General features: G+C 40.9%; 1 protein-coding gene across 3 annotated transcripts in view; it reads left to right on the forward strand.

Annotated features, from left to right (window-relative positions):
- SHLD1 (shieldin complex subunit 1) overlaps positions 1–11,798 on the forward strand; it is a 113,289-nt gene extending 101,491 nt beyond the window's left edge. For 2 of the 3 annotated variants that reach the window (XM_060396891.1, XM_004014344.6), the window contains one exon: positions 5,709–11,798. In XM_060396891.1, coding sequence (XP_060252874.1) covers positions 5,709–6,151 — 443 coding nt within the window. In that variant the 3' untranslated portion in view covers positions 6,152–11,798. The remainder of the gene's footprint in view (positions 1–5,708) is intronic. The other variant, XM_060396893.1, reaches the window with a different exon arrangement.
- Positions 11,799–12,051: the final 253 nt, after the last annotated feature.

Below are 12,051 nucleotides of genomic sequence, written 5' to 3' on the forward strand. Positions count from 1 at the left end.
AGGTGGGGTTTGAATATAGCTGTGAGGATGCTCCACTGAGCAGGAATTGACCAAGTTATCAGATATCCATCTTCTGTCTGTGTGTAGATACATCAGGAAAAGCGGCTGCCTTGGTATACTGGTGAAGAAACAGTAATATATCCAAAAGTTTACCACAGCCACATGATTAAAGAGATGACTTTGTAGTCAGTGGTAAAGCAAATTTTTAAAGGAAATTAAAGTCTGAAATGAACTAGAAGCAGTGTTCAAAAGAACTTATATAGTAAATAACTCAATCCATATTGTCATTACTCTTTTGGAAAGGGGAAGGAGGGTCTCTTTGAAGATGAGTTGCCAGCTGCTTGACATATGCCTGAAAATAGAGATGACAGGCTAGGTTTTTAGGTTCTTCAATGGACACTGAATTTCAAAAATTAAATGAAACATAAAAATGAAACACAGATGAGAAGTTTTAAATCTGCATATCCAAGCTATTGACCCGGAGAAGGCAATGGCAAGCCACTCCAGTACTCTTGCCTAGAAAATCTCATGGACGGAGGATCCTGGTGGGCTGCAGTCCATAGGGTCGCTGAGTCGGACACGACTGAGTGACTTCACTTTCACTTTTCACTTTCATGCATTGGAGAAGGAAATGGGGGCCCACTCCAGTGTTCTTGCCTGGAGAATCCCATGGGGGAGCCTGGTGGGCTGCCATCTATGGGGTTGCACAGAGGCGGACACGACTGAAGCGACTTAGCAGCAGCAGCAAGTTACTGACCAGCTATTTAATAAGTACACACCCTACTACTTGGAGTGTCACTGCGTAGCTCTCCTTCTCTCCCCACTTCTTCGCATTGACCCTCCCCAGGCCCTGGCTTCCTGCCTTTTCCCCCAGGATGAGATCATCTGTGGGAAAGAAGATGGAAAGGGACACCTCACCCTGTCATGGTAGGATCCTTCCCTTTTCCCTTTCCCCTCACCTCTCTAATGGCAGTACATTTGTTAGGCAACTATATTTGCCAATCCCTGGACTAAGGCTTTTATGATTGTTTTAATTTTATAGTAGGCTGCCCAAAGCAATTTTAACAATTATTCCTTCAGAGGTTTGTTTTAATTTTTTTTTTTCTTGAAACAATCTCAAACGCATAGAAATTCGGAAGTATGATATAAAGTTTGTTTTTTTCATGATTTGAAAGTATGTTGCCAACTTGTTGCCCACCACCTCTGATTTTCCTACAAATAAGGACATTGTCCTACAAAGTCCAATGAAACCATGAAAATCAGAAAAGTAACATTAACTCGTTACTACCATCTAATCCCCAGACTCCATTCAAGGGGCCCAAGAATGTTCTGCAAAAGGAGCCAGAGGAAATCCTATGCTACATTTAGTTGTCCTGTCTCTGTAGTCTCCTTCAGTCTGGAACAGTTGCTCAGCCTTTCTTTGGTTTTCATGAACTTGGCACTTCGGAAGAGTACGGGCCATTCATTTTATAGAATTTCTCTTGATTTGGTTTTGTCTGCCGCTTCGTCATAATTGTTTCAGGTGCTACACCTTTGGCAGGACTATCCAAGAAGTGATGCTGGGCCTTCTTGTTCACCAGATCAGGTCACACATGATTTTGATTTGTCCTGTTACTGATGTTGCTCTTAGATCCCTTGTGTAGGGTGATACTTGCCATGCTTGTCCACTATATATGAAGTTATTCTTTCTCCTTTCATAACTAATAAGTATCTTATGGGAAGGTACTATGAGCTGTAAATAGCCTGTTTCTCATCAAACTTTCAGTTATTTTATGGGTTCATGTTCTGGGCTTATACTTCCCTGCCACCAACCTGGAATCAGCCATTCTTCAAGGTGCTTTGCATGTATTATCTTAGTCAGTTCTCACAACATGAGAATCATGAGCTGATAACTGGTAGTATTTCCATTTTTCACATGAAGAGACTGAGTCTCAGAGATGTTAAGTAATTTACTCAGTGTTTGCACAACTTGAACTTGGCAGAGCAGGGATTTGAATTTGGGTCTACTTGACTTTGGAAACGGTGTTATGAATCACTCTGCTTTAGATGATTCCAAACTTTCCACTCTGTCTATTCACATCACCTTCCACATTATAGAACCTATTGACCTATATGGATAAGAAAGTTGCTATTGGAAACTGTTTAGCATTCCCAGTCGGGTGGCTAGGAAGTCCTCTCCTAGAAAGAGGCCAGCTTCTGCCTCCCTCACCTTCCACCCATCCAGGAGGCTGCAGTTAAGTAAGGGGCTTATTGGGGGGAATGTAGGCAGAAGTTCTGGGCATATCAACAACAAAGGAAATTTCTTTTTCTTTTTAAAAAATTTGCATTTTATTTTTTATGATTGAGGGGCCTGGGACATAGTTTTAGGCTTGCTGAAATCCAGTGTAATGGATATACCATCTCTGCCACTAAATTCTTTGAAAAGCCATGGTCTCTGTTGTCTGTCCCAGGAATCTGTCTGGCCACTCTATGAATTCCCTCTCCTTCTGCCTCCATGCTGGGTCTCAGGCTGCTGAAGATATAGCCAGCTAGTAGAGGAGGATATTGACAGCAGCCATGGAGTTGTTTAGTTTCTGCTGCTTCTTGCCACATGGCCTTGTTCACTAACCCTCCTCCTGTTTCCATGGCTCCTGATTGCTGGTCCCTTCATAAGACTGCATGTAACCTCCAAAGAGGCACCGCTCACTATTTCTGCTACATGCTGATCCTTCCCTAACACTGCATTTGTCCTTTGTATCCACAATGTCCCCAGTCAATATCATCCCATCTTTGTGTATTTACAACACACACACACACACACACACACATCCTGTAAGTATTTTCCAGTTGTTTGATGTCTAGAGGTATGTCTTCTCTTTCTAATTGAGGTCCATTTGAAGTGTGAGTCTCAGGTGAAGGCCATGGTCTTGAGCATCCTCTGTGTATTTTGTAGCAACTTGTAATGAGTTACACTGATATCATTAGATTGCTCTTAAATGTGTGTTGAATCAGTGAATGCTTGTCCACATGTGGCCCTGCATGTGTCTCTCAGAACTTATGTCCACATTCTTTTTGTATACTCTAATGCTTTGGATTATACTTTTCCATTCCCTGTATTACCATAGAAGTTCTGGGAGAGAGATCATTTAGTAAAACTTTTGTTTTATAGACGAGAAAGCCAAAGCTCAGTAAGATGTCATGTCTACCTGGTAGGAAAACTAGAGTCAAAACATCAAATCCTGCCTCCTTTTCTAAAACTTCACCCAGTGTGTTGTTCAACTTTCTTCATCTTTAGCAAGTACAAATATTTTTATTATAACTATTAATTGAGTTAGCAAGGGTAGGGTGTATGTGAAATTAAAGCTAGTAATTTAATAAAGCTTATGTCATAGTGAAAAAAGGAAAATATATTTTGATTTAAAGTATGAAATTTTAAAGAATAAAACTGCTAGCTATATAAGGAATTCTTCAACTTGCAAATTAATTTTTTGTATAAAGTCTTTTCTAAAGCACATCAATAGGAACATTGTTTCAAACGACTGAAAGGATTCCCATGTTAAGAATTAGTATGTCCAGAGAGGAACACGTTAGATCAAGAACTAAGATTTGTCTTTAGATCTGGTTTCTTCTTTATTATTAAATCACTTGGTTTATTTGTTACCCCTCCTTTAAAAAGCACAGAAATGGTAACTTTAATTTAGAGGTAAAGAGTCTAAAGGATTCTTATAGGGAGTAGAAAAGAAAATGTCTGAACTGTATAAAGGCCCAGAACTGTATGTTAGGGGCCATTGCTGTGTTTATGCCATGAATTCCTTTGGCATCTGGTATAGCTGCTCAACTTCTCAGAATAATGTTTTTAAATGTATGAATTAAAATATGTAGGATTACTAAGGAAAAAATATTGAAATATTAAAACATTTAAAGAACAAAGATATGATATTATAATCAACATATAATGCTTTTTATTAACACTTATATAATAAGATCCAGTATCAGAAGTAATAACTATGGTGATTTCAGAGCAGTGTGTCTTCAACTACTCAGGCTGCCGTAACAAAGTACAATCAACTGGGAGGCTCACACAAAAGAAATGCATGTATCTTCTCATGGTTCTGGAGCCTGGAAGCCTGAGATCAGGGTATCAGCATGGACTTTCCTTCTTGCTTACAGAGGATCACCTTTTCATTGTGTGCTTACATGCTCACATGTCCTTTCCATGGTTCTTGCACATGGGGGCGGGGAGGGGGAGGGAAGGGGAGAGAGAGGGAGCTCTTCCTCTTCTTATAAGGCCTTCAAGTCCTGTCTGATTAGGGCCTCACCCTTATGACTTAATTTAACCTTAATAACCTTAAAGTCTCATCTCTAATTACAGTCACATTAGGGATTAGGCCTTCAACATATGAATTCTGGAGGGATAGTTTGGTCCATACATAGTGATAAGCATAAGTGATATTTTAAAACATCTTCAACAAACTTTAATATGAAATAAAAATAGCTGTGATCTGTTGCTAACAGAGTCACAGATGCTGCTGCTAATAAGTTTGTTGCCTACATTCTTTATGGAAGGAAATTCTCAATTTCAGGTAGAGGTTAATGAAAATAAGGTTTTTCCCCCATTCTAGTTCATAAACACCCTGAATTTCTATATAAGGACTCCCAGGTTAAGAGCCCCTGCCTGATACATGCAAGTAAGATATTCTTATTTTGAGGAAATGAGTGGCATAATCCCTAGATAGTGGGAACAGATTCTGAAATCAGGTTATTCTATTCATTGCCAGTTACCAAGGAACAGTTCAGTTGCTGAGTCATGCCCAACTCTTTGCAACCCCATGGATTGCAGCACTCCAGGCCTCCCTGACCATCACCGTCTCCCGGAGCTTGCTCAAACTCATGTCCATTGAGTCAGTGATGCCATCCAACCATCTCATCCACTGTCGTCCCCATCTTCCACTGTCTTCAACCTTTCCCAGCATCAGGGTCTTTTCCAATGAGTCAGTTCTTCACATCAGGTGCCTAAAGTATTGGAGCTTCGGCTTCAGCATCAGTCCCTCCAATGAATATTCAGGATTGATTTCCTTTAGGATTGGCTGGTTTGATCTCCTTGCAGTCCAAGGGACTCTCGAGATTCTTCTCCAACACCACAGTTCAAAAGCGTCAGTTTTTTGGCACTCAGCTTTCTTTATGGTCCAACTCTCACATCCATACATGACTACTGGAAAAACCATAGCTTTGACTCTGTAGACGTTTGTCAGCAAAGTAATGTCTCTGCTTTTTAATATGCTGTCTAGGTTGGTCTTAGCTTTTCTTCCAAGGAGCAAGCGTCTTTTAATTTCATGGCTGCAGTCACCATCAGTAGTGATTTTTGGAGCCCAAGAAAATAAAATCTGTCACTGTTTCCATTGTTTCCCCATCTATCTGCCATGAAGTGATGGGACCAGATTGCATGATCTTCAGTTTTTGAATGTTGAGTTTTAAGCCTACTTTTTCACTCTCCTTTTTCACTCTCATCAAGAAGCTCTTTAGTTCCTCTTCGCTTTCTGCCATAAGGGTGGTGTCATTTGCGTATCTGAGGTTATTGATATTTCTCCCAGCAGTCTTGATTCCAGCTTGTGCTTCATCCAGGACCAAGGAACAGTATGTTAACTGAAAAGAAATATCATTTGCTCTTGCCTTGCTTTCTGATATTTTAAAATATGTGTTTGACTATTGGAATGTGTTTTGTCTTGCAGACAGCAGTAACCTAAATACTGAGCAAAATGATTCCTGGACCTCTGAGAACTCCTGGCTTTACCTTTCTGTGAAGGGCCAACCAGAAACCAAGGAAGAGGATGATGGTCTTCGGAAATCTCTGGATAAATTCTATGAAGTATTTGGCAATCCACAGCCAGCCTCTGGAAATTCACTCTCCACATCTGTCTGCCAGTGCCTGTCTCAGAAAATCAGTGAACTGAAGGACCAGGAGAACCAAAAGTATACCCTCCGCAGTTTTCAAATGGCTCGGGTCATCTTCAACCAGAGTGGCTGCTCCATCTTACAGAAACATTCCAGGGACGCCCATTTCTACCCACTCAGAGACGGAAGTACGTCTCTACAGGATGAAAAGCTGACCCCAGGACTTTCAAAAGATATTATTCATTTCCTCTTGCAGCAGAACTTGATGAAAGACCAGTAACTGATGCCTGGTGGTGAGAGCAGGTGTATGGGGGCAGGAGGAGGGTATCCCTGTGGCCAGTACCGTTGGTGCATCACCCAGAACCCATCAGGTCTCCTGCCAGCTTGGTGTGCCCAGCCCCCAGCTAAGTGCTTTGCAGGCCAAGGCTGGCATCTGTGATCTGATCCTGGAACCAGTCCAGTCCAAATGGAGAGCTGGCAGTGTCTGGTGGTTTTATTGCCTTTAGGCCATCCCTTTGACCTAAGGCCAGTGATCAAGTGGTTTGGGAGTCTAAAGATCCATCTTCCTTCTTTCCAGGAAGGACATGCTCTGAGGCACCATTCAAGTACAAGAGCTCCCCTCCTGGTCAGATCAAAGCTGGGGTTTCACTAGCTCACCCTTTCCTGGCTCCTTCCATTCCCCGCCCTCCTTCTCTCATTCAATTACTGGTGTCTCCTGGGAGTATTTCTATAATAAATCTCCTATACCTGAACCCTTGACTCAGAGTCTACTTCTGGAAGAAACTGACCTAAGAGAACAGGCTTCCATTGATGAGTTTTTGGTGGTTTTTTTTTTTTTTTTTTTTGGCCCCACTGACTAGGGATAGAGCCTGGGCCCCCTGCAGTGGGAGTGTGGAGTCCTAACCACTGGACTGCCAAAAAGTCCCTTGATTTAGTTTTTTTGAAGGGTACAAAGCCTTATGCTGAATCAAATATAAGAATTCAATCAAGTTGTAAAACTGTGACCATGTGATGAGAACATGTGTCCCCAAATAATTTAAATATGGTTCCAAAAGGTGCATCACATCTTAATCATACCTTTGCTTCTCCAGTGCCAGAGTTTCCTGTTTTATACTCACTGGATATGGAAGGAACATTTGAACCATCTAAAATAAGAGCTAAGATTTGCAAATTAAAAGAAAAAAAGTCTGTTCATCTCCACCAGATTGTAAATGTGAGAGGTGAGAGAAAAACAAATGTGTAGCACTCACCAAAGTATGTGTAAACTCATTTATGATATGCTGGATTGATGGATGCAGCCTTGAAAACTTGTGGTGGAAGAGGAAAAGGAATCATTTGCCCAAGTGGACTCCTTCTTCTCATTTTTGCTTTCGCCTGCCTGTTGCCCACACCCTCTGTCACCCTCTGAACAATGGGTACCTCACCCCTGTCCTGCCCTTGCTTGGTCAGGAGCAGCTTCATTTAAAAAATTTTTTTTAATTAAAAAAATTTTATTGATGTATCGTTGATTTACAGTGTTGTGTTGGTTTCAAGTGTGCACCAAAGTGAAGCAGTTACACATATACATATACCCACTCCTTTTAAAATTCTTTTTCCGTATAGCCATTATAGAATATTGAGTAGAGTTCTCTGTGCTCTGCAGTAGGTCTTTATTAGTCATTTATTTTATATATAGTAGTGTATACATGTCAGTCTCAATCCTCTAATTTATCCCTCCTCCTGCACCCTTCTCTATGTCTGTGCTCTATTTCTGTTTTCTAGATGAGTTCATTTGTACCCTTTTTTCAGATTCCACATATAAGCGATATCATATGATATTTGTCTTTCTCTGTCAGACTTATTTCACTCAGTATGACAATCTCTAGGTCCATGCTGCTGCAAATGGCATTATTTTGTTCCTTTTTAAGGGGAATGGCTTTGAAATAGCCCAAGCAAGCCTGTGCTGGTAGGTCCTCTGCTCTTCAGCTGTATCCTTAAGGTTTGTTTGAGATTCATTTGGTAGAAGGACATCTCCCAGCACCAGGCTCCCTGAAATTGTAATTGTGGTTAGCCTCATGCTAACCCCTCTCTCCAAGGTCATTGGCACAAATTGCACTAAAGTGTTCTGTCACTTGACAGGGGGACTATGAGAAAAGCTGGCAACACTGAGTAATTAGATTTTGAGCAACTCTAGGGGACATTTAATTAGCATGAGACTCCATAGGTTTCCAGAAAGCAGAGTATGCACATAGATCAGCTTACATGTGTATATTAACAGTGAGTGAGGGTGCCCTCTCAAACCAAATGTCTTGTAGATTCTTGACTGGAGAGAGAAGCCTTTTAAAAGTTTGGAATTACACACTATGGCTTCCAGTTCTGGGAGAAACAAATGTGGGAACAGTATCCAACTCAAAATACAGCACCATTGGAAGGAGACCTAACAGGAAGGAAATAGGAAATGAACAGTCCTTTGAGAAAACAAGACTCCAGGTCTTCCTCTGGCAACCAGTTATCTGCATTTTCTCCATGGGCTTCTCCTATTCAGCTGGCCCCCCAGTAACTGTCAAACCATGAGGACTTATAATTGAAAAACTACTTATTGTTTTTTAATGTGAAGTTAATCCATAGAGGCCCTTGACTGCTGTTGTTTTTGTTCAGCCACTAAGTCGTGTCTGACTCTTTGCAAGCCCATGGACTGCAGCACACCAGGCTCCTCTGTCCTTCACTATCTCCCAAAGTTTGTTCAAATTCATGTCCATTGAGTTGGTGATGCTATCAAACCATCTCACCTTCTGTCACCCTTTTCTCCTTTTGCCGTCAGTCTTTCCCAGCATCAGGGTCTTTTCCAGTGAGTTGGCTCTTCCCATCAGGTGGCCAAAGTATTGGAGATTCAGCTTCAGCATCAGTCCTTCCTATGAATATTCGCAGTTGGCTTCCTGTAGGATTGACTGTAGGTTTGATCTCCTTGGAGTCCAAGAGTCTTCTCCAACACCACAATTCAAAAGCATCAGTTCTTCATTGCTCAGCCTTCTTCAGAGCTTCCCTGATAGCTCAGTTGGTAAAGAATCCACCTGCAATGCAGGAGACCCCAGTTCAATTCCTGAGTTGGGAAGATCCCCTGGAGAAGGGAAAGGCTACTCACTCCAGTATTCTGGCCTGGAGAATTCCATGGACTGCATAGTCCATGGGGCTGCAAAGAGTCAGACATGACTGAGCAACTTTCACTTCTTAGCCTTCTTCACGGTTCAACTTTCACATCCGTACATGACTACTAGAAAAACCATAGCTTTGACTATATGGCCCTTTGTCAGCAAAGTGATGTCTCTACTTTTTAATATGTTGTAGTTTTTAGCATATTCAGTCACTAAATTATTGGAGATTATTTTCCATGGCTATCAACAGAAGGAAACTAGATTATTTTATACTGTTTTTAAAGGACAAAAGATACAAGGTATTTGAATTTCCATACTAAGAAGTAGCCGCTTCTATTTGGTGGTAATATTTTAGTATCAGTGACTTTGTAACCTTGATTAACATCAGTGCTGTGGGTGTTCAGAAAAAAAGGTAAACTCTGAAAGCAGAGAATTTAGAAGTCTAAAAGCCAGAATCACTTCAGGGTAAAAAAAAAAAAGTGTGGTGTGTGCTTTCTCGTATCTGAGTAAGTGGTTGTGACAGGTCAGTACAAAATATTTGTTTCCCTGCAATTTCGCTCCTTAATTTGATCTTCATGCTGTTAGGATGGCATTTTCCATTTATCTCTGTTTTCCTTTAATATAGACTAAGAGATAAGGATATTAAGACTCTGGTCTCTGGTATCATTGTCTAATTCTGCCCTACAGATCACTTCATTGACATCTTAGCCTATGAACATTCTATCTAGGATATCATCTTTGGTCCATTTCAGAAGTCTATGGAAGGATGGATTTGCTTGCAGGAACCTCGAGACTCTAAGGAGGAGAAACATATTTTAATATATTTGTGTAACTGCTTTTTACTTTATTAGTCTGTTTCTTTGTATGAAGTATGTATGTAATAGATCATATTACCGGTAATTAACAAAAAACAATACAGTGATACTTTTTATTTGAAGTTTTCAAAGTTTACTTTTTAAACTTTTTATTGATTTTAATCATACAAAAGAGTGTTTATAAGTGAACATCTTGAAGATTTTTACAAACTGAACCTCCCGATCAACCAGCATCCCACTCTAGCAACAGATATTACCAGCTAGCCCTGAGTGGAGATTTTCAAAGAACTAATTAGAATGGTTTGCTCAGATCAGTGTTTCTCAAACTACTGGTGGTATACAAAAGAACTTTAGGTGCTGCTAGGTGGACAATGTTTATTTTCATTGTTATCTTTTCAATTTATGTTAGAAAAATAAAACTACTATGTCAGATGTATACTTTCAAAGATATTACATGTAGTTATTCAGTTACTAAGCCGTGTCTGATTCTTTGCGACCCCATGGACTATAGCATGCCAGGCTCCTCTGTCCTCCATGATCTCCTGGAGTCTGCTCAAATTCACGTCCATTGAGTTGGTGATGCTATCTAACCGTCTCACCCTCTGTCACCCTCTTCTTTTGCCTTCAACCTTTCCCAGCCCCAGAATCTTTTCCAGTGAGTCAACTCTTCGCATCAGGTGGCCAAAGTACTGGAGCTTCAGCTTCAGCATCACTCCTTCCAATGGATAGTCAAGGTTGGTTTCCTTTAGGATTGACTGGTTTGATTTCCCTGTAGTCCCAAACTACATGGTTTTTTGCTTGTTTTTCAGCAGAAAATCCTGTATATCGAGGCTCCTCCCTTACCTCTTGGAACAGTTCCCCAGCGCTATCTGAGGGTGCCTTCCCAGGCTGTAGTCCTCAGTAAGGTCCCTGAGTAAAATGCAACTCACAGCTGTGAGTTGTGTGTGTTTATTTTTCCAGTGCTCAGTATGAATAGCTGCTTGATGTAAGTCATCACAGAAATGCAGTTTTTAAAAAGTGTTGCCGTTTTAGAGTCTATATGATTGGTAAGAAACTGAAAAGATCAATCCTGTCTGGTGATAACAAAGATGTGGGGACATGGCAGTCCAGAATGAAAACACATATCACAATTTGCAATTGAGTAAGTAATGGAAAATTAGAAATATAGACCCAGACTTGCCACATGCCTGTTCCATGCTTCTCATTGCCCTTGCACTAGCAGCTGGTCCTGCCCATCCCATTGCTTTACCTTTGCTACAGCCACAGGGACTTCTCAGTTGCTAAACCTGGCCACCTCCTTAACCAACAGTTTTTGGGTAAGACCATGAATTCCTTAATAAGGCTAACCATCATTTCAAACACCCCTGTTACTGGCCCCATTTTACAGATGGGGAAACAGGCACAGAAAGCTAATAGAGAGTGGAAGAAGTACCAGAGCCCATATCTAACCCGGAGCTATCCTTCTCAGCTCCCTGCTCCCAAATGTTAACCTTCCTCCCACCCCAGGGCCACCCACAGTGTGCCTTCCTCAGAGAAGCTTTCATACTCCCTCCACCTCCCACCACTGCTGGGAGGGGCTTCTACCTTCCATGTAGTTCTACAGCACTGAGCATCACCTTCACAGCTTGATTTTACCAAATGAACGTAACAATGCAATGTAGTACATGGCTTAAGTCTCCCCCCACCTCACCATCTCCCACCCTCACCAAAGGAATGAGAGCTCTATCTTCTTCACCCATGCCTAGTGTGTCCAGGCTGGCAAACAGTGATACTCATTTATATTTATAAAATAAAATGTAGAAAAACGTCTCTAGTGCTTAGAGATGTGTACTGAAGAATGCAGCAGTAAAATGTCATAATGGTTGTAATTTACTTTTAAACACTTAAATGGAAGCAAGATGAAGCAGATATGATCAATTTCATTTGTATGCTGCTTTATATACTTCCAAATAAATGACACGCCAGTTTGCTTTTGTCTGCATTTTGACTTAAAACTTTTTTTTTTTTCCATTTTCTCTCTCTGTTCCCTTTCCCCCAGATCACTTTGCAGTGGTTGACTCTCTCAGATTGTACTTTCTTTCACAGAGGAAAACCACTTTCCCTAACTGTCAGAGAACACAATCTCCATGAGCAAGTTTACATTCAGAGAAAGCCCCCCCCCCCTTTTTTTCCTTTAATTTTTGTGTTTTCTTGGAGTTTGGTTGGTTTGCAATCCACAGTATATATATATATTA

The sequence above is a fragment of the Ovis aries genome, chromosome 13 (genome assembly GCF_016772045.2).
Source record: "Ovis aries strain OAR_USU_Benz2616 breed Rambouillet chromosome 13, ARS-UI_Ramb_v3.0, whole genome shotgun sequence".
Lineage (NCBI taxonomy): Eukaryota > Metazoa > Chordata > Mammalia > Artiodactyla > Bovidae > Ovis > Ovis aries.